Source organism: Varanus komodoensis, unplaced genomic scaffold (assembly GCF_004798865.1).
Source record: "Varanus komodoensis strain SLA01 unplaced genomic scaffold, ASM479886v1 scaffold34_1, whole genome shotgun sequence".
Lineage (NCBI taxonomy): Eukaryota > Metazoa > Chordata > Lepidosauria > Squamata > Varanidae > Varanus > Varanus komodoensis.
This window is the reverse complement of record NW_025335854.1, coordinates 9,086,928-9,113,118: the sequence shown is the minus strand read 5'-3', so window position 1 is coordinate 9,113,118 and position 26,191 is coordinate 9,086,928. Positions and strand designations below refer to the sequence as shown.

The following is a 26,191-nucleotide window of genomic DNA, read 5'->3' as shown; positions in this document are numbered from 1 at the left end:
AGCTGGTGGCCAGAGCCAGAGCAAAGGGGCAACGCACTGAGTGCGGAGAGCCTTTGCTGAACTGCTGTCCTCAAGCAGAACCACAAAATGCAACCCCAGGCCGAGAGACCGTTTGGCCCAGCCCCCGGCCCCATCACCGGGCTCACCTTGCGGCTTCCATCGGGCGACCGGTATGTCATGATGTAGTTCTCAATATCGGCCATAGGGGGCAGCCACGAGAGAAGCGCGCTCCGCCGTGTCACTTTGCTCGCTGTCAGATTGGATGGAGGATCCAAAACTGCAGAGGTTGGAAAAGGAATCAAAGCAGGGGCGTGTAGGTTGATTTGGAGGACAATTAATTTTTTTAAGCAATCCTGCAGAGCAATGGGCAATTTTCTAACTGAAGGCTGCCTTCCAGGTTCTTCAGCCATCGGAGGACTAACAAAAGCTCCGTGTCACTGCTGAAGAGGGCAGGCTGAAGGAAATCTCCATCCCAAGAAGCAGCAGAAACAGATTTAATGCTTGGTTAACCCTGAAGACCTTGGTGCTTTTGGAGGTGGGGTTATGACAGTAAAGCTATATTCTGGGTACCTAAGCTAATTCAAGAGTGTCAAACTATGGACTTACCATATCAGCCAATAGTTTGGTTTCTCTTCCACCCCTCTGAAGAGATTTCTAAACGGTTTTGACCGTAGCTCCAACAGGGGGAAGGATATGCTAAACTTACGCGTGGAGAAGTTGGTGTAGATGGTTCTGCTGGTGACGGGCCCACTGGTGGCGTACATGGTGACTCCATAGCTGGTGCTTGGAAGCAGATCCGTCAGCTGGTACTCCTGGTTGACCCCATCGACCAAAATGGTCTCTCCCGCAACTGGAATCAGAAGAGAGAGTGTACAGAGCATGAGGTGATCAGAGGCGAACGCCTTCCAGTGTGGGAACCAACGGAAAGTGAACCTTTGCTGGAAATTCCACCCAGGGGAATGGTCCCACCTTCAGCTAGTTCTTAGCCTGACGCAAATGTGGCAATCTCAAAAGCCACATAGGAGGACTTCACACTGGGCCGTGACTGGAGCATATGGATGAACCCTCCATAAGGTTGAGATCAGCACGGGATTCTGTCCCCGGTCAAGACTGGGGGCCATCGGAAGGAAGCCATGAGGAACCCCACGGAGCGGACATCAGACCAGTATGAGCCCGTCGTACTCTGGCAGGGGTGCCAGCAAAAGTAGAGGGCATTTTGGAGGGATAAGCTGGTCCTGTGCCTCTTTCTGCACTAGCGTCATGCTCTTCCTTCAGACATGCAGTCAAGGGACACTGGCTTCCTCAGCAACAGCAGAGGCTTTTCCCAGCAGGGCCCTCGTTGTGCTTTTTGTGTATGTGGCTGAAACTGAACTGTGTGACAGAAATGGAGAGGTGCAGATGGCACAGCTCTGCAGGCCCAAAAACATCCCCATGGCTGGGAGCTGCAGCTCCCACGCGGCTTCTTCCTCCAAGGGCTTCAGTGACTCTGCCCTCTCCCTCCGGCCTTCCACGTTCAGGGCTGGCCCTCTGGTAGATGAGCATGACCTGGGGGCAGACGGTAGGCCCAGGCACTTGGGACAGAGCCCGAGGCTGTGTGGAGGCAGACGGGGACTCGGGGCCCCTTTCTGTCACCTGCTGGGTGCCTTCCTCCAGCCCATCAAAGGCCAAGCCTCCCCTCACCTGCCTCTAGAAGACACGAACATACCTGTGTCATGTGTGAGCACGATGACATAATTCTCAACCTCACCCCTGGGTGGCACCCACTCCAGCAGAGCTTCTGTTGGTGTGATATTGGTGGCAGTCAAGCCTTCTGGGTTATCCATGGCTGCAAAAGAGAGTCCAGGTGAGGAAGGAACCATTGCAGTCATTTATTCCATTCGGCTGTTAGCCCTGACAAAGAAATAACCCTGAAGAACAGCCTCAAGCACTGCAGAAGCCCCCAAAAAAGCTGCAGAATCAAAGCAGACAATCAGAAAGCACAACCCGCATCATGGCCCCTGTTTCATGCTGAGTTCAGTTTTGGTGCACAAGACGCTTCTGTGCTGCCGTCAGAATCACAGAAGTATGGAATTAGGTAGAGTCATCGATGCTTGTGCCAGTGGGACCCAATAGTATTATTTTTACCCTACTTTGCTATATATTTTACCAATATTATTATAATAAAGAAATATTATTTTTATTATTACTTGTGTCTCTCCTTTACAACATCCTTCTCAGTAGGGCTGTGCTTTGAGAGGTTTTTGTTTAAGAAAGAGACAAAAAAGCCGAAACTATTATCACCCCAAATAAACCGAACCTTCTTGTGGAACACAGATATGCTTTCTTCAGACTAACTCAGCTCTTGCCACTTGGCTTTGGGCTTCGCTGCACAAGGCATTTGTTGTGCGCTTGTGATCCCTTGCTCAGTACCCTGTGGGTACTTTTCACGATGGCCATCGCCCGTCAGGGCCTCTCCTGCATTTTCCAGACATTTCTGTGTGTTTTCTTTAGTTTTGTTTTTCTGGTCTTTTTACAGTGAGGAGAGTCAGCGATCAAATTTCAGATGTGGAGCGAACCAGAATGAAAATGGTCAGAATTCTGCTTTTTGCAGCTATACCACAGTTCCACCTTGTGGTTGGCTAATGGAATATAGAGAAGGGCAGAGAAAGGCAGACTCTGAGGGAAAACACTCATGCAAAGGATGCCTTCTTCCTCCCACAAAGAAGAAGAAACCTCTGCTAAGCACTGGTACCTCATGAAAAGAAGCCTTTTATCACTGCCAGGAATTTCGGAACTCTTATCTATATAATACAATATAATTGTTAAGCTTCTCAAGTTGACACCCACTGATAGGACAAACATCATATGAGGCAAGGGAAAGGGCTGAAGCAGGGAGACACCTGGTTAGCCTTGAGGCCTCCTGTATTGCCAGAGGTAAGGACGGAACCACGAATGCCCTGGTTCCCCATGCCTTCCCGCCATGCTGCTACAGCAGCTCAGGCAGGAGTGCCAAGTTATCCCTCCCTTAGCCACCGAGGGCTTTTCATCATAACCACCTGTGTTGTCTCCGTCTCCGTGTCTTCGTTGTCCTTCCTCGATTGCATTTATATCCCACCTTTCCCCCTCTTCTAAGGAGTTGAGTGCAGTGAGTGGCCCAAAGTCACCCAATTGGCTCCATGGCCAAGCAGGGCCTAGAACCCCTCCAGGACTCTGGCCACCCCACACACTGGTTTTACCCAGAACCTCACAGCCGGCTGGTATACCACAGGCTGCATTCCGTACCTGTGTACATGATGCGCGAGAGGGGCTCGCTTTCCTCCCTGCCCCGTACACTCTTCAAGGTGACCTCATACTCCGTGGCAGGCTGCAAGTGGCTGAGGGCGTGTTTCGTGACCCCTTTGGCAACCACGATGCTGTCCACGCGTCCTGAATGGGTTGAGAAAACGGCCCCATTATCTCCCAGTGAACCCATCTCCCCAAGAGGCGTCCTGGCAGAAGCTCGAAGTTGGAAGGACAGAATTTCCAGCCTTGGCTACCTCTCAGGTGGTAAAGAGGCCATATTCGGTGGTCCTTCCTTCCCTTGCCATGGTCACCCGGAAGAAATTGGCCTGAATACGTTCCCTGGCATCCCCCGAGTCATCTTGACCATGGATAGCCCCATGCTGTGTGGATGCAATAGATTAGTGAGGGCTCGGTCCGGAACCGTGAGATTGGACCCAAGCCTTGGGGAGGTACCAGCAGTGCCCACGGCCTCGCTTTTACACAACACACCCAGAGACAGCATCTCCAGCTGCTCACAGCTTGAGCCAGCAGGTGAGGAGAAGGTTCCAAGCTATGAGCAGTGCATGGCTGGAAAAGAAAGGCAGAGAGCAAGAATAAGGAAAGACTGGAGCCCCAGCGTGGCTTTTCCCTAGCAACAGCCAAGGTTTGGATGGCACAGGATAACCCAAAGAAAAAAACTAACTTTGAGGATACTACCCAGTTCCAAAATGTTTGAGCAATTAGGAAAGGGCAGGCCAAAGGCAGAAAACATTTATTTCTACTTCAAGTTTCTGCAGGGATGGAATACAAATAGATTGTGAGCTGAGCTGCAGGTGCAATGAGACCTTTGCTCTGAGAAACTATATTTCTGCTCTGCTTTTGGAGGGTGAACAGAACTCCAGCACAGAACTAAAGGGAGGCATCATAAGAGAAGGACAAAATCATGTCTAAACCAGGAGCACGGCTTCCGCAGCCCTGGAATGAAACTCCCTTGCCTGGAAAGAGTAGCAGCTGCAGGAATTGCTCCAGCCTTTCTGCCTGGACCAAAGAGGAAGAGGCCGGTGACACAGGCAGGGAGTGTTCCATCTTGGGACTGAATTTCAGGCAGAGCAGCTGAAGGATATATCCCGATAGTGGAAAGACTGAGTGGGGAGGATCAAGTGGAAACCATTTGTAAGGGAGCTCATGGTAAACAGCTGCAAACCAGGGGAGCCATGCCGGCTGGGCTGCCGTGTGGTGTGAATGCAGCCAGTGCAAACATCCATTTCCAGATTCTCAAGAACTCCTGCCGTAATTTGGCATAGCCTCAGTTCATGCAGGGCGCCATGACCGAGAGCCTAAAGACACATCTGGGGATATGCACAAGAGATTCCCTTGGTGGTGCGCTTGGTCGGTGAAGTTGGCTTGTGATGGGCACGTGGTCTTAGGGTGCAGCTGGTCCATCTTCCTGGTCTTGCAGCAGATGAGGTGGCCTAATCCAGAAGGAATACGCCATACTTAAAACATGTTGACAGCTTGCCTGAGCATTGCTTGGACATGTTCAGACCTGGGGTGTCCACAACACCCCTCTTCTAGAAGCCCTCCAGAAACACTGGCATCATGCCAGCATGTCCTGCAACCAATGTGCAAAATGCAGAAGTAGAGCATGATCTGAGTGCCTCTGTGTACGTCTAATGCAAAAGCACCTCTTTGATCATTTTTAACGCAAAGAGTGATCCATAAACCTTACCTCTATAAGGCCAGACTGACAACTCACCTATACCTTGGGAAGGAAATAGCTGTTTCAGAATAATTAGCAAATGTCATTTGGTAAAGAAGCCGCTAGTTTGAGGTGTTTGCCAAATGCAAATGAAGGTCCCTTGTCAAAACATTTACTTTTCCTTTATTTTAATAGCCCATCTGTTCCCTTGAAGTGACAAACTCTGAAGTCTGGGTGCTTTAATCTTATGGATCCACAGCCGAAGACTATTTTTAGCACATGAAAGCTGTAATCGTATGCAACCTTACCTGGAGATAAGTCCGTCAAGCATGCCACATCCGGGCATGCGCAAGCACGGATGGGAGTGCGTTGTGTGCCTGGCTTCACAGGAAGCCCTGTTAACACACCTAACACGGAACTCGTGATGACATTGGCTCAGGCTGAGCAGTCACCTAATGGTCCAATCCTGCCCATGTTTAGAGAGAAAAGAGCCCTACAGCTCCCAGCATTCCTCAGTCAGCATGGCTGACGCTTTCCTCTAAACCTGCCTAGGACTGCACCCTTCAGTGGCCATCAAGGTGAGCCGCTCAGAGCCCCTCATGTTAAATCCCTTCTCTTTGAAGAAGGGTTATTTTGGAAAAAACATATTGCCACACGTGCTTCATATGTCTGGGGAAACTTCTGTGCTCTATTGGCTGAGGGTATGTGGGGTAGAAATCCTATGCCAGCAACAGTCTAGTGTTCGATCCATCTTAGCATCAGGTGGAAAAGTAGGGAGCAACGTGTATTTGGGAGGGCTGCAAAGAGCGCTGCACTCTGTGAGACTGGGGGGGCAGGAATGCTGGCCGTCTTCCTCACATAGCCCTCCACAGGTAGCTGGGATGAGATGCTGAGAGCGCAGAGAAGCTGGCGGCAGTCAGCTAAAGACCCCTGTGTGTGGTCCCGGGGCTAAGGTTTGACAGAATGTATGAGACCCTGTAGAAAAGTGGGAAGCTGCTCAGCATGATGGGAAGCTGCACCACGTTGGTAATGTTGAGGTTCCCCCAAGTGATCGCAAAGGTGAGGCAGTGTCGCCTTGTTAGAGAACTGCTCCTGCAAGGCTTCAGCGGAGGGCGACAAAGATGATCCAGGGTTTGGAAACTGCCCTGCGAGGAGAGACGGAGAGACCTAGGCATGTTCAGCCCTGAGAAGAGAAGGCTGAGGGGGGGCATGAGATCCCGTTATAAGTCCCTCAAAGGCTGTCACAAAGAGGAAGGTCAAGATCTCTTCTTGCTGATGCCAGAGTGCAGGACACAGAATAATCTATTCAAGCTGTGGCATCCCAGATTCAGGCTGGACCTCAGGAAAAGCTTCCTCACGGTCAGAGCAATGTGCCAGTGGAACCAGCTGCCCGGAGAGGTGGGGGGCTCTCCCACACTGGAGACATTCAAAGGGAAACTGGGCAGCCACCTGAGTGGGAGGGTGTGACTTGGTGTCCTGCAACAGCAGGGGGGTGGACTCGATGGCCTTCATGGCCCCTTCCAACCCTACTATTGTATGATTCTGTGATTTCTCATTCTTCCTAACATTCAGCCAGAATTTGCCTTCCTCCCCATTAAACCCCATGGAGTGTCTTTTACTGCAATCCAAGACAGCAGCCGTGGACTTGTGGGCTGCAGGGGGCTTACCTTGGGCCGATCTCCAGGCTAGTCTGTAGTGGTCAAAGGAGGCAACCGGAGGGGCCCAGTGGATGGCCACAGATTCTGTAGTCACGTTGTCCACGGTCAGGTTCCTTGGCGGATCGATCCCTAAGCGAGGCAAAGAGAGAAGAGCTGAGGAACGTCCACGTGTGGAGGGACTGCACGTTAGGGGATTGTCTAGGTGAAGTCGCCCACAAAGGGCCTGTTCTCATGGCAACGGAGATATTCCCCTCCTCCTGTTGAGGATGTTAAACATTTTGATGGGCTGAATAAGTACATTCTGCATAAAGATCTGATTTCTTCTTGGGCAAGGCCAGGGAACAGGAAGACCAACTCTGTTCTATTGCAAATTGGTCTCCAAGGGAGTGTGGACTTTGGCATTGATGGAAAACCCGCCACGTGGAATTCCCATAAAGATCTTGACATGAACAGGACCTTTAAAATGGTACTTGACATCCTTTTATCACTTTTGTGAATCAAAATACTCTATTCCATTCATGCTTAGCATATTTAATTTTGTTATTTTACATCATTTTCATATTCTACTGATTTAACTATAATTTTGACTTCTGTATATTTTGATTTACATTTTAATTGTATACGTTTTTAACTTAAGCTGCCTGGAGTCCCAGTACTGGGAACAGGTAGAATATTAATATCTATAAATACACGGACAAATATAACAATCACTGGTCTCCTCAGTATCAGTCATTTTTGAAATACCAGGTTCATTCAGATACGGGCCAATGACAAGGTGAACTGCGTCTTTCTCAGGGCTGAGGCAGCCCTTGTCTATAGTAGGATCACGATTGAGGGTGGATGCCAGGAAGCACTTCCTGACAGTTAGGACCCGAGGACATGGGAAGAACTTCCATGGGAAGTGGTTGAGGCCCCATTGGTGAGGGGGTTCAAGGACAGGCCGGACATGCACATGGTGGGCATGTTGTGAGTGGAGGCTGTTGGAGCCGGGGTCAGACTATATGGCCCAGGAGACCCCTTCTGACTCTTGCTGTTTCTATGATTAGGGGAAGGAGCATCAAGCCCATTCTCCACTCTGCTCTCCTGAAGAAGCTGAAAGTCAGGAGATTCGGCCTGCCTTTGGAAACAGGGAACGTTCCCCACATGACCTGCTGAACCGCAACAGCCTCTCCACGTGCTTTTGGAAGAGCGCGAACCTTTCAAAGATGGAGGAGGCAGGCAAGGCGCATTTTTGATTTCCCAAATTTAAGCAAAGCTGGATTGTTTTTGCCTCTCCATTTTAACTGATGGTGAAATATGCACAAAATTCTCAAGGAAAAAAAGGCAGACGCAGCAATACTGCTTGGTGACACTTTTCGGCACAAATCGAGAATCTCCCAATTCTCAAAAAAGCAACCTCCTAGCTGTCGTGTTTGATGAGAGGGCCTTGAAAGCGCACCGACGCGTCCTTGTGAGCCTACCTCGCAGGGGTCTCGCTGCAGCGGCTTGGCTCCATTTACCATAGTAATTGGCAAGGCAGTGAACATGATTATACATTTCATTCCTCATTTGAGGAGTTGATTTTGATACCAGGAGGGGTGCTGGTTAGGAGAAGCATCCAGCACGGGCTCCAAGATCGCCCAGGAAAGAAGATGCGCACGGTCCCTTTGCGGGTAGTGCCCCTGCTCCGTGCTGGCAATTTGCAGCCTCAGTTTCTGCTGCATGTGATGTGGAAGAAGGTTCATGGATGTCCCCTTGGCTTGGCTCACTTTCTAAGATATTCCTGTGCGCCTTTCACAAGCATGCTGGTTTTCTTTCCATCTGCAAGGGATTCCTGCCTGCCCCATATGGGGAGCATTCAGTGGTGTTTGCCTCATCTGTGATCCAAGCCAGCACAGTCCAGGAACATGCTTGCTGTCGGGGGTTGGGGGGCAGGCTTCCCTCTCCCACACAGACTTCAGCTGGAGGGATGAACAAGGTGCTCTGAATGGAATTTCAGCATGAACGTGCCCCAAACAAATCCGGATTCTTGGCTGCTCTGTGGATTTTGCGGTTAATGGCGCATACATGTATAATTCCCTTGTACTACATTTGGCATCATTTGCCGTCTCAGAGTGAAATTCAGCACTGAGACAATAGAAGGATGCAGCTGAAGGCGGCTGTGCTAGCAGCCCAGGACAAATTAGCCTGCTTAAAAAGAAGGAGCTTTGGGATCTATTGTGTCAAGTTCAACAGTTGGTAGTGATGGGGATTGCAGGTGTAGGAGGGCGGCAGGAAAGATGTTGCTAACAATCCCTTTAATCTGCTGCGTGGGCATGCAGAGGCAAAGAGTGGCAGAAACTGGAAGTTCAAGCTGAGGTTGGGCAGGAAGTGGCACACCTGCAGTCCTGGCCATGGCAGAGCCAGGCCTCCCCTCCTGCTAGGCTGCCGTGCTTTCTGCTGCTTCCACTGTGCCAGACTGAAGATGGTGCATGGGCTCCTCTCTGATGGCTCTGGGTGGGTTTGCACAACACGACAAGCCACAGTGGTTTCTTGTGCAGGATGGTCTGTTGTGTTGTCCAAACCTTGTCATGGTATTTCAGTGTGGTGTGATAGGATAAGAACCATGATAGGAAGCCATGGCTTCTTCTGTGGTTTCCACGCTTCACCATGGTTTCTCTGCATGTCTGGACCTGGCATTGGGGTTTCCACGTGCTGCCCTGGGAAGAGTGGCAGCTGCTCCAGTCAGCCATGTGGGACTGAATTTCAGGCTGATGGGAGGGTGGACTGAGAGAGGAGGGTGGAAACCATGCTGGTGTAGAAACAACCTGCTTGCCTGCCAGACATATCCAGGCAAACAAGCGCACACCTCTGTCTTGCGAAGCATGCAGGGAACCACGGGGAGAATTGCCCATGAGCCACATTGGCCTTCCACGTCTGCCCTTCCCCTCTGATAGCCAGGCCACAGTTTTCCTCTGAATCAAAACCCTCCACTCTCCCGCTGTCCCCACCTGCCGGTAGGGAGACAGGTTCTGAAAGAGCTCACCTCCACCCTACTTTCAACCCATTATAGCACAATCCTATACATGACCACTTAGAAGAAATTCCCATGGAGTTCAACAGGATGTACTCACAGGTAAGTGGATATAGGATTGCTGCCTTCATTCAAGTATCATTTGCAACTCACGGGCAGCTCTCTCAATAGGACACAATTTGGGACTTATGGCACAAGAGATGGAGGGGAAGCGTCCTCTTCGGATGATCCCACCCACTTCCACATTCCACAGATGCCCTTGATTATGTGTTACAACCCTGTCTGCACACAGTGTATTATTACTAGAGAGCTTAGATTGAGTCCAGGGGGGCTTAGTGGGTTCAGGACTGTGGTTCAAGACGTTCTGTCCTTCCCCTGCCTGCCTGCCTGCCTGTCCCACACACAACTGCATTGGCGAGGGCTCCTCTTGCCTTGTTTTGTGCGGTTTTATGGCACTGCAACCATCTCTCTTGCGCTGACTTAAAAGCAAAGCTATCTGAGCACAACAAAAACAAAAGTGAACCCCACACACTGGATGCTTCTATAATAAGTCACTGGCTGTTCAGGAGGCGCCTCCTCAGCTGCACACCACAAGAGGACCGGCCCAGCTCCGCGTGGGTACCTGTGCACCTGCAGACAGGTACACGGAAGCGCCCAAGGGTCAGACCGCGCTTCCATGCACACGCTTGCAGAGTGTGGAGGGCCCCAAACACTGGGACTCCTGCTGGTCATCCAGGACGGTGGGAGTGTCCGTCCATCCAGTCTGGCTCGAAAGGGCTCTCCAGGACTTCTCTCGCCTGGAAGACCTGAGGGCGGACTTTGGCTGCTGGCTTTCCCACGCGCTGGCTGCCTGCCCACCTCTGGCACAGCAGCCAGGGCCCAGGTGGGGCGCCTCCCCCCACATTACCTGTTGTGATGGAGCCGACGATGGGGTCCGAGCTGACCAGGCCGTGCACGGCCACCAGGGACACGATGTACTCCGTGGATGGCTGCAGGCCGGACAAGGCAGCATGCCTCCTGGAAGGGCCCAGCACCACCTGCTTGCTCTCCTCCTTGTCCTTGGGGCTGTAGTTCAGGATCAGCCGATCGGCCGGCGGGGAGGGGTCGCTCCAGGTGATGTTCACGCTGGAGGACGTCACGTGAGAAAAGTGGAGCTGCGTGATTGGCCGGAACCCTGGAACCAAGAAGGCAGAGGAGAGCTGCAAGCCCGGGAAGGACTGGCAGTGCCTTACCCAGCCCTGGAGAGGGGCACGTGCCGGGAGGCTGAGTGTTCCTGAGCATGTGCAAAGTGATCCGAGGGAGTAACCCCCTCCGTGTTCAGTGCTTACCCACGCAGCACTCCTATTCATCTCGCAGTGACCATGTTGGCCTTCAACCAGTTTTTAATCTTTTAAAACCAGAGACCTGCAGGACGGATCTTCCATGCCAGGTCTGGTGCCCTGCGCACCTGGCACCTGAGACAGCGCACAGCCCCGCATTACCGCGACCCACCGTGCCGCACCTGTGAAAGCATCCACCGTGCTCTCCAGGCTCTGCTGGCGCCCTCTCTCTGCAATGACCGAGATGGTGTACTCTGTGCCGGGCTCGAGCTCGGACAGCGTGAACTCCGCCTTGTCCTTGGGAACGGTCACCTCCGACGCCATGCCTGACGCGGGGATGAAGGTGACTCGGTAGTGGTCGATGGGGCCTTTCGCCTTGGTCCAGGCCACCGAGATGGAGGTCTCTGTGGAAGCCGTCACCAGGAGGTTGCTCGGGCCGTCGAGGTCTGCGGCAACAGATGGAGAGTTTTAAAGGAGAACGGGAGGAGCGGAAAACAGCCCGGGAGCCAGCAGGTCAGAATCTGGACTTTGGCATGAGCAAACCTTGAGCAATAATGGAACAACAGCTACGTATAATCACGGGGTTTTCATTTGAAAAGCATCCCTTCAAAGCAAGTTGGGGAGCGGATGTCTGTCTGTGGCATTGTGCTGGTGGAGCCCTTCCCAAAAGTGGAGATACCCAAAGCCCCCGGCCAGATCCTGCACCCACAGTGGTTGCCACAGCGGTGGTGGCCAGTCCAGTTTTCTCCTTTCCGTAGAGGCGGACCAAAATAGTTTGGCACCCAGTCTCCCTCCCTCTCTTCCTTTAGCGGGGTCTTCGATCTTCCGCTTGTGGGATCTGCCTTTCCTTGCCTCCTTTGGCGTGATGGAGCGGTGTTCTTAAATGCACAAGCCCCTAATGCGGCATGCCTGGCATTGCTACACGGATATCAGCCGTACACGCTCGGGGAGGCCACTGGAAGCCGCTCCGGGAAAGAAGCGCGGCACGGGCAGAGCAAAGACTCCACATCCTGGAACTCAAGGCTGGCTTTGGTTCTTGCGGCAGCATTTGCATTGAAACGTCGGCTGTGTCTGCTTCCCCTTGTGCAAAATGCCAGCTTGCCGACATGTCTGTAACAATGGAAGGACTTCCTCTGTTGGGAGATGGTGATGTTGGCACAACAGCTTTAATGGTGTTCTCCCAGCCTGGGGAGCAAGAGGAGCTTTAGCAGAGCTCCCCCACGACCCCTCTGCCCTGTGCTTTGGCTCCCCATTCAAAGGCGGGGGGCAAAGTGCATTCTCCCCATGTGGAGAGCAGCAGGGCTCTTGGCACAGTTCTCCTCTTAGGTTCTTCAGCGGCTCTTTCTCACTTGCTTGGTTCTTCTCAGGAATCAGCAACTGAAGTGCAGAGGATGGCAACGTTGAAACGGCCATCTGTCCACGCCCAGTCAGTTCCCACCATGGAGCAGAGATGGCCAACTGGTGGTCCACTGAGCTATTTCATCTGAATCCCAGCAGGTTCTGCTAAATTTGAATTAAGGTGCCGCAAACAGTGGGCAAAATCTCACTCATAAATAAAAGATTGTTTGGAATGTTTTCAGAGAGAGAGAGAGAGAGAGAGAGAGTTTCTTCTCTCTTTGTAGCCTTGACCGTATTGCTCATGCCAGGCCTTTTCTTGCATGCTGCCAGACTAATAAATTATGTATCCTCATTGCTGGCAGATTGTGCACAGGAGAGGTGGTATATACATTCGACTTATTTATTTCCGTCCAATACCACTGAACAGCTGAAGCTCTCACTTAAATGCTTTGCACAAGTGTGCAGCAACGGGGTGATAAGCACTGACCCCCTGGGAGAGGTTGGGTTGCGTTTCTTCGGCCTGGACTGCTGTCGGGAGAAGAGGGCAGCTGCAAAAGTTGCCCACCCTTGCAGCAGGGCAGGGGTGGCCCGCTTCAGGGGCTCGGGGGGCTAATCTACCCCTGGAATGCCCCCACGGCTGCACCTCTGCCCCTTCCTCCAAATTCTGGCAGCGGCACCATCAAATCACAAGAAAACTAACGGCCTAAGAACACTAGCAGTCGGCCAAGGCTTAAAGCTCAATTTGGCCAGTTTAGACCACGGATTGTTTTTCCACTGTGGCGAATCTGGTGCTGCGGAGCTGTGCTGAAGGCGTGGTGGGTGCATGCGGCCCAGGGACTGCGTGTTATCCTGCCCTGCTGCAGCCCGGGCCCCATGGCGTTGGCCCCATTCAAGGCAGAACACCCGTGGGGCAGATGGCCCCTCTGAAGGCTGACACATGGCTGAAGAGGGTGCGTCCAGCATTCTCCAGACACAGAGAGAGACAGGGAGGGAGGGAGGGAGGGAGGAAACATGAATTATAAATTTGGAAAGGACCTGCAATTCATCTGGTTGCAGCTCCTGCTAATGGCAAAGAAATTCTCTACCTCAGCCAGATAAGTGGCCGTCTAGATTTTGCTGGAAAATCTCTGAAGGAGGAGAGTGGTGACGCGTCTGCTTCCAGATCGTGCTAGGACATAGGGTTGATTGCCAGATGCGTTGGACTTCAGGTCTCAGCTTTCCTGGCAGTGGTCACACTGGAAGGGCTTCTGAGGAGTGAAGTCCAAAATACCTGGGGATGTCTTTTCTGTCCTCCCCTGGTTGACTGGATACATTCTGGATTCCTGTGGACTCCAGAAAATCAATATCTGTTCCAAAATGGAAAAGAAAGGCTCCACAACTTTGAACTGACAGCCAAATTCACGCACATTGCAGTTTTCAACTGTATGCTTTGGTATATTCACGCCTCCCTCTTCAGGTGCACTCATGCGAAGGACGCGCATAACAAAGCCAGCAGTTCCGCCAGCCTCTGAGGACACGATTCATTGCTTTTAATTGTATTCATGCACGGCCCACATTCTTGCGGCAGGACTCGGCCTCTTTAATTTCACACTTTATTCAGCCTGTTGCACGGATTCCTTTATTTCACTTGCAAATTCTCTAGTTTATCAGAAGTAATAGTGACTTCAGCGTGCCTCCTTGTGTAGCCGAATCATCACCATCCATGCACAAGAGAAAGCTCCCAGAAGCTTCGGAGGACCCCACGGGATGGAGGCACACAAAATTTGCAAGCAACGCCAACAACCGAAGTGAGTGACCCCCGCCCCCCAACCCTTGTTCTGCAAAATGGCTGCACGAGGACCGGGTGTGCTCAGAGGACATAGGATGCCGGGGTGTTTGTGGGCTGGGGACCTGGGGAAGGGGCAGGGCACATCTCGGGAGAGGGTCTGGCTGGCCAGCAGCATGGGGGAGAGAAGCACTCCTTGGCGCGAGGTCTTATGCCCGAGTGAAACGCGGTCGCTACGTCCCTCACCGGTCCTGGCGTTCCTGGTCGCCGGAACACTTTGCTTGCCATCCATCACAGCTGAGATTCCCACTCCGTATTCTGTCCCTGGTACTAAATCTGCATGTGGACACATAACAATGTACAGATTAAATAATCAAAAGTAATTACTTCCACCCATCAAGCAGCTTCATTTTGTCTGCCTTCACAGCCTGCCACATTTTTGTCACAGTAACTGCCAGCCACCTGAATATTTCTCTTGCTCCATTATAAAAGAGCATGAATAATTGTACTAACATTCGCTTCTCAAATCCTAGATAATGAACATACAGACCAAATAGTTTGAGTCACGTTGTGCAAAATCACTCGAGATCGCTCAAAAAATGGAGGACCCTGGCGACGCATCATCCGAATGCACACTTCAGTACATAGACTCACTGCATAACACAAAACATTACTTTTCAAGTCACACTTGACGTCACTTTGATTGGGCTGTTTGGTTGCTATCCGGCCTCCAGCTTTAAATACCATTATTTTATTTACACACACGATTGACTTTCGTTTGTTAGATGAGACAAAATAAGATAAGAGCGCAGGTCCATGTGAAACCCACTCCACAACCCACACTACACAAAAGCAGGCACTGACTTGCGCAACAGTAAAAGTGCAAGAATGATACATGGAAAAGCTAATAACTGGCCGTCTCTGTCTGATCTCCCTGGGGGGCATGGGCAAGGTGGGGGCTGGGACTCCTCTCCTGCTGGGGGTTTCCCAGGGGTGACCGGTTGTCCACTGTGTGAAAATAAGTGGGTTAGATAGTGCTGGCCTGAAGCTTCTTGGCCCTTCCTGTGTTCTGAAATGGCCACTGCCAGGAGGAAAATGGCGCAGGAGGAGAGCTTTGTGAATATCCTGGATGGACAGAAAGACGAATGAGGGGCTTCCAACAAATCAAGCCAAGCTTTCCCTAGAAGTGAAAAGGACAAAACTGAGCCTGCCATACTTTGGGGGCATCAGGAGAAGGCTGGACTCCCTGGAGAAGGGAAAGTGGAAGGCAGAAGAAGAAAAGGAAGGCCAAATATGAGATGGGTGGACTCCGTAAAGGGAAGCCACAGCCTGGAATGTGCAAGAGCTGAGCAGGGCTGCCATGGGTAGGACATTCTGGAGGGTCTTCATGCACGGGGTCGCCGTAAGCTGGAGACAACCTGATGGCACATAAAGGCAACAACAGATGTCTTCTTTTTCAGGGGTCTGTAAACTGGTATCAAGTTAGGCTTCCCCAGTATGGGCATTAACAGGGAAGTCTATCTTAGCACAAGCTCAGGTCTTTGCACTAAAACCAGTGTACAACCGAAGGACAAGGGCGAAAGAGAGGCATCTGGAGCACAGCAGAGCCGCTCCAATCAAGAGGACTTCAGAAACTAGGTTTTGGAGGATTGTCTGAACACAGCTGTCGTGAGTAAATTATGCAAACTCTGCTTTGAAACCCAGTTTGAAAACCTGCCCGGACAGTGTGGGTCGGTCAGCCTGAGAGGTCTTTCCCCTCCTGGTGGCCTCCAACAATTTGGATGGCAGCTCTCAGCAGTCTTAGCCAGTGTGGCCAACGATCAGGGATGATGGGAGCTGTACCCCAAGACATTGGTGGGATGTCAGGTTGCGGAAGGCTGGTTTAGAGCTTTAACAAATTGAAATGTAAAAAGACAGGATGTCATTGGCCCCTGAGGGTCATTTTGTTCATTTTAGGTTAAGGAAACGGGATTACTTTTGAAACAAAGGACTATCACTTTTTGATTTTGCTTTGATTCACTGCAGTCGCCTTCTCTGCAGCTAAAATGTAGAGGGAGTGCGAACATCAAGATAACTTTATTTGTTGCCAAACCGATTTGACATCTACCATTTTCATTTGACTTGCTTATTTATGAGGTATAAATGAAACATTCAATAATTAATGAAAGATCCCAGCTTCTCCCTGCAAGCTGCGGAGCTGCAAGTACTCGGAAGCCTGCGGGAGGTGGCCCTGCGGTTTCTGGCTCATCAGGAGAGACAGCAATTTAGTTAATTTCCAGTCAATCTATCATCTATTATCATTATTGGATCAAAGTGGATACCAGTGGCTCTTTGTCGGCACGCTCTGGGTTTATTTATTTTCCCACTGAATTAGCATTTCTCGGAGGTATAAAAGATGCAAGACGGTGGAGGCAGCTGCAGCCATCATGCAAACCAGGGAATTTTAGGGTTCCTTCTCAACGGGGCTGGCCTGCTTGCCTCTCTTGTCTCCTTGAGTCCACCCATTGCCCATTGGAAGGCCACAGAAGGGCAGGGCGTTTCCACCACGTTTTCTCCCCTCTGGGGAAAGCCAAGGTGACCAAGGGCCACACCAGTGGGTGTGACTCCCACCTTGTTGGGGTCCAACCCGCTGCTCATTGCAGAACTCCAAGCCAAGCCATCCCTCTCAGATGGCTGCCCAGTTGCCTTCTGGATGCCTCTCGTGTGGGAGAGCCCACCACCTCCCCAGGTCCTTGGTTCCATTGCCGGACTGCTCCAACGGTCAGGAAGTTCTTTCTGATGTTGAGCCAGAACTTGGGTTCCTGTACTTGAGCCCATTCTTCTATGTCCTGCAGACTGGGATGTTTGAGAAGCGATCCTGGCCTTCCTCGTTGTGACAACCGTCCAAGTATTTTAAGAGTTCTATCCTCTCTCCCCTCAGACCTCTCTCCTCGAGGATAATGCGCCCAGTTCTTTCTGTCTCTCCTCAGGGCTTTGTTTCCAATCTCGAATCATCCTTGTTGCCCTCCTGCAAACCCTTTCCAGCTTGTCTGCATCTTTCTTAAACTGTCATGCTCAGAACTGGACTCAATACAGTTAAAACATGACATGAAATGAAACGAGAACAGAATGAAATGAGAACAGAACAAGGCAGGATGAAATGAGATGGAACGGAATGAGACAGGCAACTGGAACTCAAAGAGAAAGACTTCTTGAAAATCTCGGAGTGATGTGTTCATTGGCATAAGTCATCCCTTGGCAGTTAAGACCAAGGCCCACATAGTCCAGCGTTCTTTGCAAAAATTCCAGCAACCAGGAAGCCCTGGCCAGCGCACCAGTGGGTTGTCCACAGGGCAACGCTCCACCAGTTCATGACATTCTGGACAGAGCCTTAGACAATGTGTTCTGTTGATAAACTGGTTACACATTTCCTCTTGACTGCAAGCTACAAGCAGATTTGCAATGAACTGTCCTTCCAAACAGGAAGGGGCACAACAATTTTTGCTACGTGCGTTGTGCTGGGTTCCGTCTCCACCAGTGGACATAATTGTATGAAAAGACAATACTCCACATTCTTCCCTTCTTTATTGTACTTGTAGACTCTTGATTGGAGTGGCTCTGCTGTTTTGTTCTGAAAGCATTGTCTATGAAGCAGAGCTGGGGGTACCGTTCTAAATTTTATGCTGTGCTCAGCTACTTCAAGCTGCAGCTTTCTCCCTGTCCATCAGCAGTTCAAACGGGAGTTCAAAGCAGCAATTCCTTTGTTGTTCCAAAACAAATGCTGGGGCTTCCTACGGCACTCCTTTGGAGATGTTCAAACAAACAGCACGAAGAGGCTCAAAACTCAGAGTTTTCTGGTCCTTCCTTCTTAAGAGATGGAGGACCTATGAAAGCAATTAGTGGGCAGCAGTGCAACAAGGAAGAATTAATCAGGTGAAGCCAGGAGGAAGAGCCTTAAAAAAGAAGGGAAAATAGCAAGAAAGTTTGGAGTTTGTACTATGTTCCATCCTTTTTTTTCCGATTATTTCAAAAGCAGGTTTTCTGTGTATGGGTGAATATGGGACAACTGCAGAAAACACGCAAACACACACACAAACAGGGCAAGGATAGTCTCTGTATGCTTTGCAAAATGTGAGTGAATGAGGCACAGTCATTCTATTTGAAACACTTCATCTGCAAAAGTCCTAACTACATTCTTTTCCAGACGAATTTTAAATATTTCAAAACTCCTACCACTGATCTGCTTATAGCTGCATCCTGAATTCCTTTTGTCAAACATCAGCTCTCACTCCCATTGATCTGATCACTGGCAGATAAGAATGCTGGACCTGTAATTACCTGGTATTGCTCTTTCCAATGTAGCAGCGAGGCAATGATTCTTTGGATACTTCATCAGTTGTTAGGAAGCTTAAATCTTAGTGGATGCTTCCTTCCACTCCAGTCCTATACATGCTTCCTTCAGAGTAACTGCAGTTGAATTCAGTGGGACTTACTTCTGTGTAAACATGTACAGGATTGGGTTGCATGCTCAGTCATAGAATGAACTGCTTGGTAATGTATGTCATGCAAAGTCCGAGAGCCAAGCAGTTCAGTTGGTTGGATGGGTAGTAGTTGGGGTTTCGATTCCCTGGGCCAAAGGCTACTTTGAGGCAGTTTAATAGATGGCAAAAGAAGAAGGTGGCTAGATGGAGTCACGGAAGCAGTCGGTGTGAGCTTAAGTGGACTTTGGGGATGGTGGAGGACAGGAAGGCCTGGAGGAATGTTGTCCATGGGGTTGCGATGGGTCGGACATGCCTCTGTGACTAACAACACCAACAACTTTAATTGTTGGACCAGGGTGGCAGTGCACAGAGGGCATTCATGTCCTCCTGTGCACATTCCAGAGACATCTGGCTGACCATCAGAAGAGAAATGGGATGCTGGATTGGATGGTTGAATTGAAACCATGCCCTTCTTAATGTAACATGGACATTATTTATAATGCTGTCAAAATTTCCTGTACACTGATGCAATCCAGCCAAAGTTAAGCATGTAATTCTGGTTGACTGCAATGGGAGAGAGTCCAGAACATGCCAGCACTTCCATTACAGTCAATTCCACTTAAAAATGATTCACTTTGGCTGGGTTATGCCTGCCCCATACTAAAATTTGCAAAATATTTCCAGACATGCCCTGATGAAGTTGAATGGGGGTCCCTACAACTCTGGCACCTGGGCAGAAATCCAGATGATCTAATTGAGAAAGGCTAAGAAAATGCTACGATTGCACAAAGTCTGTAAGGAGATTCCACTGGAGAAACTGCTGCCATTGATGTTCGTTTCCATGGGCGTCAAGCACCTTGGAAGATACTTTCAAGGCAGCGACTCCCAAGTGGGTGGCAGAGTCAGGCGGCTGCTCTCCAAGGGGCAGAGAAGACCAGTGTGAAATATAGATCCCCCCCCCCCCCGGAGCGCTGAACGTCTGCTGGGGGAACTAAGGAGAACCTGCTTCATTCTCTGTTGCCGTTGCGCAACCTGGCCATGAAATCGCTGCTGAGAGCAGCTTTCGGAAGCAGTCGGAAAGAGGCTGGATCCTCCCGCCGTTGCCCTGTGCTTTTCTTCTCCGGTGCTGCAATCCTATGCATGCCCACTTGGGAGGAAGCCCTGCGCCATGCCTGCCTCTTGGATATTGCCAGGGTCGTGACTTGGGAATCTGAGTGCAGCCAGCCCTGGACAGCTGCAGACGTCCTCCCCTGATGTCCCTTCTCAATGAGGCACCTCGAAAGATTTCCACAGGGTCCCCCAAACATTAAAGAATGTGCGTTCTTTGTAAGCATCTCTGTATGAGATGGAAAGGGGAATGAAATGATGGTCCTTTCCACCGGCACCGCCTTCTTCTGCTCGGTTACACATGCAGGTACTTGGACAAAAACCGGTGCCTTGGCAGGGAAGCCAAGGGCAAAGATTAACCCCGTTGCCCCAAGAATGGACTGCAAACAGCCTCCAAATGGGTCTGGCCAAGCACAGACACATGAAAACCAACCGTTATCTCCCTTACAGACCATCTCTGTGATGCCTGGGCAGTCCTCGGCATGCAATGATCGTAGATTCCTGGTTATCTGGAAATGGGAACCAGACACCGCAGATCAAGCATCACAGGCAGAACATCTTATTGCAATCTCGTTGTGTGGAACAAAATTCTCCGGCTCGCTTTCAGCTGCTCAGAAAGGCGTGGCTTTTTAGGGTGCCAGCCGTTGACAGGTGAAATTTGGGAGGAGAAGATGCTGGAGACTTCTGGGTGCTCCAGGACATTCGAGGTCAGCTTGAGAGACTGAAAAGCATCCAGACACAGGGTTGGTCTTTCAAGCGGCACCTGTTGCTGCCAAAGCAAAGAAGGCGCCTGAAGGCCCAGCCTCCGTAGTCCTGCTTTTGCCAGGCACCTCCAACACAACCCAGACTTGTTTCCTTTCCTGGCTAAATTCCAGTTGCCAAACTGTTTCTTCCTGGCCTCCACCCTCCCTGATGGAGGGAACCCCAAAGTTAGGAGTGCCATGCCAACAAAAACTATCCCAAATTTAAGCAAGGCATTATCTGGGAATCCACATCTGTTAAGGAACATCTTTACCTATCAATGGTACAAAAGCCTGAAGGAAAGACACTCTTCTCCACATGCATAAATGAGCAAATTTTAAGCACAATCATATAGACATACATAAATTTGCTTAAAAGCAAAGCGGACATTTTCCACTGGAAGATTCCTCAAGAAAAATATATATGCCGACATTGCTGGGCAGGCTTACCTGAGAGGGTGGTCCGGGTTGTGGCACCTGCGTTCCGTGGCACCAGAACTTCATGGTACTGCTCACCAGCCAGCGTGCTGTAGACCACCTTGAAGGTGTCCACCTCGGCTTCGCTGTTGTCCCACTCGAGTTCCAGGCTGTCGGATGTCCGAGAGACCACACGCGAGTTCTTGGGCGCATCAATTTCTGCATTAAAAAAGGAAACGGGCAGTGTTCTGGCTTTGGTTTTTCTTCTTTCTCTCCAACGTCATTCGGACGACAATTGGGTCTCTCGTGTTTATGACCATGTTTTATTTTTGGGGAAGTTGGTATGAAGCTTGGAACTTTGCAAATGCAATGGAATTGGGTAAGTTACTTGGATTTCTTGTTGTTCTATTGTTCTGTAGAACTCCATATGCAACATTCCACCCAATCATTCCTGCACAAATCTGAAGAAGTTGCTCATTAATGAATACTAATGATAACCGTTATCACTTCTGTAGCACATTAAAGTGTGCAAAGCACTTCATGGTCTTTATCTAATTAGAATTTGGAGAACATTGTTCAGTGAGACAAGCAATTCATATACATATGATATGTAGGCCTGAGATGACGGCAAATCCGCCAGATTCCCTAATAAGCTGTTTGGTGGTTAATTGCTTTGGAATGAAATCCAGTGAGGGAAAGTTGAAGCAGATCTGATACACATTTCAGTGCTGTGAAGCAAGAATGCCCAACTCTAGTTTTAAGCCTGTCTTCATGCAGAACTGTCTTTCCTGAGTCATATTTTGCACCTGTCCAGCCAGGGCTGCTTGCTACTGCAGTGGGCAAAGGTTCTCCGCAGTGTCCAGCAAAAAGGCGTCTCTCCCAGCCTTGCTGCCTAAGAACCTGCTAAAGTTGGCCATTAAACCAGGGAAGGTCTTCATGCGAGGAAGCCCACATGCATCAGCCCAGTGCTCAGAAGGGCAAGGGGCCCTTCCCTCTCAGACTAGCCAGTACTGCCTGCCGTGGCTCACAGTGTCCCCCCGATGTCATGACTAGTGTGCCCCGTTGCTTCCAGTGGGACTGAAATTCAACTACGTTCACCTGAATCCAATTGAAAGTATTGCCCAGTGCATTCCAAGTAGGAACTCTTCCATCAGGTTGACTCCAAAGCAAGAATTTCCGGAAAGCCAGGATAAGACCTTCCAGGTTGCCTTGAAGCAGAGTCACCGCAAAGAAGAATTTGAACGCAAAATGTTCAAATGTTCTGGGTGATGGGCTCCTTCCTTTACATTCCCACGAGCTGCAGTGTCCCCCTGGCAGGCACCAAAGTCAAAATGTGAGCATCGTGTGCTGCAGAAGGCAGGAGTGACAAATTTACGACACTATAGATGTGCTTCTTTATTTTCTTTTTTTGATTAAAACATTTCACAGAAGTAAGTCATGGAATGAAAGACTCAGCAAATCAATAAGTACACACACCCCTTATTCTTAAGTACAGTCAGCAAGATATTATCATAGAGATAACAAAAAGTACTAGTATCAATCTGTAATCTTTATGACAGGCAATATTTAAGCTATAAAACAGCTCTAGAATCTGCTTTCCACCTCCTTCTTTATGGTACTATAAATTAAACTCGTGAGCTGTCTATAGCCTTTGCTTGGTTTCAATTTCCCTAAGGACTCCGACAAGATGCTAGTCAATGCACCGGGCCATCCTTCCCCGAGCTAAAGCCGCCCTGAGAAGAAGGGGACTTCCCCCCCCCCCACAAATTACCTTGTTCTTCACAAATAGATGGATTTTGTGTGTGTGATGTTGTGATGGGCTGTGATTCTTTGTAGGCAGGGTTAGAGGTAGAAGGTTATATGGTAGGTGAAGGAGCCATGGACTGCCTTCAGCAACACTCCTGGTGCCTGCCATCACAAGGGCAAGAGAAGATGCTGGTCCAGACAACTGGTCAGCTAATTCCAGCGGGAAGAAGTTCTCCAAGCTCTTAGAGGGTTCTCCCAGCCTGATCCTGGAGGCCTCTTTGAAGCAGAGATGCTAGGGACACCTGGAACTCTTGGGACTCTGGATTATCTTGGGCCTACCTGTTAGAAAGCGGGTGACTGCAGCGTCACTCTCATCCGTCCCACGGACAGCAGTGATGGAGACTTCGTACCGAGAGCCAGGCCGCAGGGCCTGCATGGAGTACTGGCTCAGAGGGGGCTGCAGCCGGAAGGTGGTCTCGCCCCCTTCTCCATTCTCTAGGCCGTACTTCAGCAGAATATAGTCCACCTTGGCCCGCGGGGGAGTCCATTCCACAAAGGCCACTGTGTCAGAGACGTCACGCACCAATATCTGTGTAGGCCTATCAATCACTGGACACCACAGATGTAGAAACATTTTTGAAGGAGCAAATTACATGGAAAAGAGAGACAGGAGACGAAAAGATTTACTCCAAGTACCAAAGGCAGTAATACACAACGGGGACATGCAAAATCTTTCCATTTACTTCCACAGTTTTCTACTTTCCTGTCCCAGTTTTTGGAAATCCATGGAAAATCTACAACAAAGGTAGGTAGAAAGTAAACTGGGATTTACTTGTACATTATGGTGTGATTTGCAGCAATCAATAGTTTTTCCTCCTTTCCAATGAAGTGTAAGTAAGTCTGAACTGGGGTGTCTCACACCAGCAGAACTGCGATATTTGGGACAGAAACGGAAATACCTGGATTCCTGCAGCATCCGTAATCATCCCCACGCACTGCTAGAATGCACTAGTGTAAAACAAATAAGCAAACAAGCAAGCAAGCAAGCAAGCAAGCAAGCAAGCAAGCAAGCAAGCAAGCAAAGAGGAATGCTTGTTAATTGCTTGTATACCATGCCAGCATTAGCTCACTGCCCCTGCTGTGCATCTAATCTCAGACTTATTTTCTGCCTGGGGATCTGTAATCTATTATTTGAGCTTTGTTTCTACAGGTTTCAATTTTTTATTTTTTGTCTGTACAAGTGAAAATGTATGTGACACATAATGTCATAGGTATACTGGCCTTTGTTACTGGCAAGTAAAAACGTTTTTTAAAATCCTGTTTTTTCCATTGTTAAAAAATGCACTAAGCATATATATTCTTGAAAAAGTCAGAGACAGGACTTAGGAAGAGACAAGTGCACCAGCATTTGGGCTGATTCACACATTCATGCACCTTACTGGTTCTCTGCTAGTCACTCAGGTCCTCAGCCAAACGAGAGAACATGGGACAACGTTGTGTTTTGACATCTGCTGCCTGAAAGTTCTCTCTGCGGAGTTTGATCTGAAATGGCCCATTCACATATGCAGCAACCAGCAGGTGATGAATATGCATATGAGAACCACTGTATAATTTATTTGCACAATGGCCTATTATTTTTGCATCCGAACACAGTTTTTTATATTTTGGTAATTAGCTTGTCCTCTGGTCGGTTGCATGTCCAGTCCTATATCAAACTTTTCCGTATCATGTGTCCTGCATTTAAAACAGGCAAGATAAGGGAAAGGTCTGGTTGCCACTGGCACTTCAAAAGGAGAAGAAAAGGCATGTGGGTTAAACGCAACGGTGCATTTAGCACTGAGTCAAGTTGGATCCTAAGTCAGGAGCCTGGTGTCCTGGCCCCAGTGATCTCTGGCAGCCTTCCCCAAACTGCTGCTCTCAGTGGACTGGTGTTCAGCTCCCATGGTGGCCAACAGCCATGCTGGCTGGGGAGGATGGGAGCTGGAGTTCATTACAACTGATGGGGACCTAGTTATGGAAGGCTTGTCTTTGCCATGTATCCTAAATGGAAGAAGAAGTAAAGAGAAGTAATACAAGGAAGCAGAAGGTACGGCAGAAACGGAGAATGCCTCTTTGGAGGTGAGCGAGAAGGGCTCTGGGAAACATTTTATAGAATTCTAATGAGTGCCCATGTAACTCTTAGGGGCTTGTTTATTGACTCAATGTGGGGTGGCGGTAAGTGGCAACAACTATTTATTGGACTACAGGCTGTCGGAAATTAATCAGGTAATGAAGGAGCGCACCCAGGTGCCTTCCTGCCGCCTCTGCCGCACATTCCCTGCCGCAGCCCAGTCTCCTTCTGGCAATTCGGCCGGAATCAAAGGCCTCTGGATAATCCAGCCTTTGTTGGAAGAGACGGAGCAGAATTGCCTGGCCTGGGAGATCGCCCCCTGCAGCATCTCATCTCTTCATGAGGAGCCACAATTCAGGGGCACGGCTTGAGGCGAGAGGCCAGAAGGGGACTCAAGGGAGGGTGGGCAGGTCTCAAGCAACCTGACCCTAAGCCACGTGTAAGCTCCTCGGATTTAATCCCAGAATCCTGGAAGAGGAGAGCGGGAAGGGGCCAGAGGGCCACTGGTCCCAACCCCCTGCTCAGTGCAGGACTCCCAGTTAACTGTCCCTGCCAGACGGCTGGCCTGCCGCGTCCGGATCAGAACGAACCGTTCCCAGAGCACTTAGGAAACATTTCTTTATAGAATGTGCATGCCGTCCATTACTTGTATCTCCGGACATGGCCGCGGACGGGCAAAAAAGAGTGCTTTAAAACGGGTTGTTGCGTTGCGTGGCCTGTAGGTGGCATTGGCCAACCATATCTCCAAGCAGCTCTCCAGCACAGACACGCCTGTTCCAAAAATGGGGGAGAACTGCCCGCCTGAGAAGGGCCTCTAGGAATGCCTTACATAGTGACAGCGTCACCCAACTTTTCCCCTAGCATCTGATATGCTGAGGTACACTGCCTCTGAACATGGAGGTTCTACAAAGTCCTTCTTCCTGCAAACAGCCCTTGAAACAGCCTCATCTTATCGAACTGCTGTGAACCTCTAGAGAGGTGCAGAAATGTAGGAATGGGGTACTTACGGGTTGAGACGCTGGCTGAGGCCGGCGGGCTCCGTACTTGCTCCTTGAGGGCCACCACATTGACGGTGTATTCCTCCCCGGGTTTCAGCCCCGTCTGATTGAAGGTCGTCACGCTGCCGGGGAGCTGCGCAATGACGCCGCCTTCGTTGTCCTGAGGGTATCAGAGAAGCGCTTTCAGACTTTGGGAGAAGCAGGGATAGCCCCGGGATCAAAAGGCAAACGAGTCACAGGGGATCTGATCTTTCTCCTCCTGGCAAGAGAACGTGCCAGTGTGGACGGAGCCCCAAGACTGCTCCGTGTGTTTGGATTTCTGCAATGAAGCCTGATGTCGCACGCTTCCTGTAAGCACAGTTGTGCGTCTCTCCAAAAGAGAGCACGACAGTCGCTAGTCTGAGCATGGCGTGGCATGTCCGTCTTAGCAGCTCCCATCTGCTGTTGCTGCTCCTCCGTAATATGTATTTATTTATATTTATTTTCCGATTTATATCCTGCCTTTCTCCTACAAAGGGCTCAAGGCAGCTTACATCCTTCTCCTCCTCCATCTTCTCCCCACAACAACAACCCTGTGAGGTAGGTTGGGCTGAGAGTCTGTG

At 50.0% G+C, this 26,191-nt stretch overlaps 1 protein-coding gene across 1 annotated transcript in view; it reads right to left on the bottom strand.

Annotated features, from left to right (window-relative positions):
* The window catches only part of TNR (tenascin R), a 57,003-nt gene that overhangs the window by 13,963 nt on the left and 16,849 nt on the right, over positions 1-26,191 (bottom strand). The window contains exons 5-15 of the mRNA XM_044439187.1: positions 25,599-25,749; positions 22,821-23,090; positions 20,769-20,954; positions 14,258-14,347; positions 11,091-11,354; positions 10,497-10,763; positions 6,607-6,726; positions 3,262-3,405; positions 1,706-1,825; positions 707-850; positions 147-277 (exon numbers count right to left, since the gene is read on the bottom strand). Of these exons, the coding sequence (XP_044295122.1) occupies positions 147-277; positions 707-850; positions 1,706-1,825; positions 3,262-3,405; positions 6,607-6,726; positions 10,497-10,763; positions 11,091-11,354; positions 14,258-14,347; positions 20,769-20,954; positions 22,821-23,090; positions 25,599-25,749 (1,887 nt within the window). The remainder of the gene's footprint in view (positions 1-146; positions 278-706; positions 851-1,705; positions 1,826-3,261; positions 3,406-6,606; positions 6,727-10,496; positions 10,764-11,090; positions 11,355-14,257; positions 14,348-20,768; positions 20,955-22,820; positions 23,091-25,598; positions 25,750-26,191) is intronic.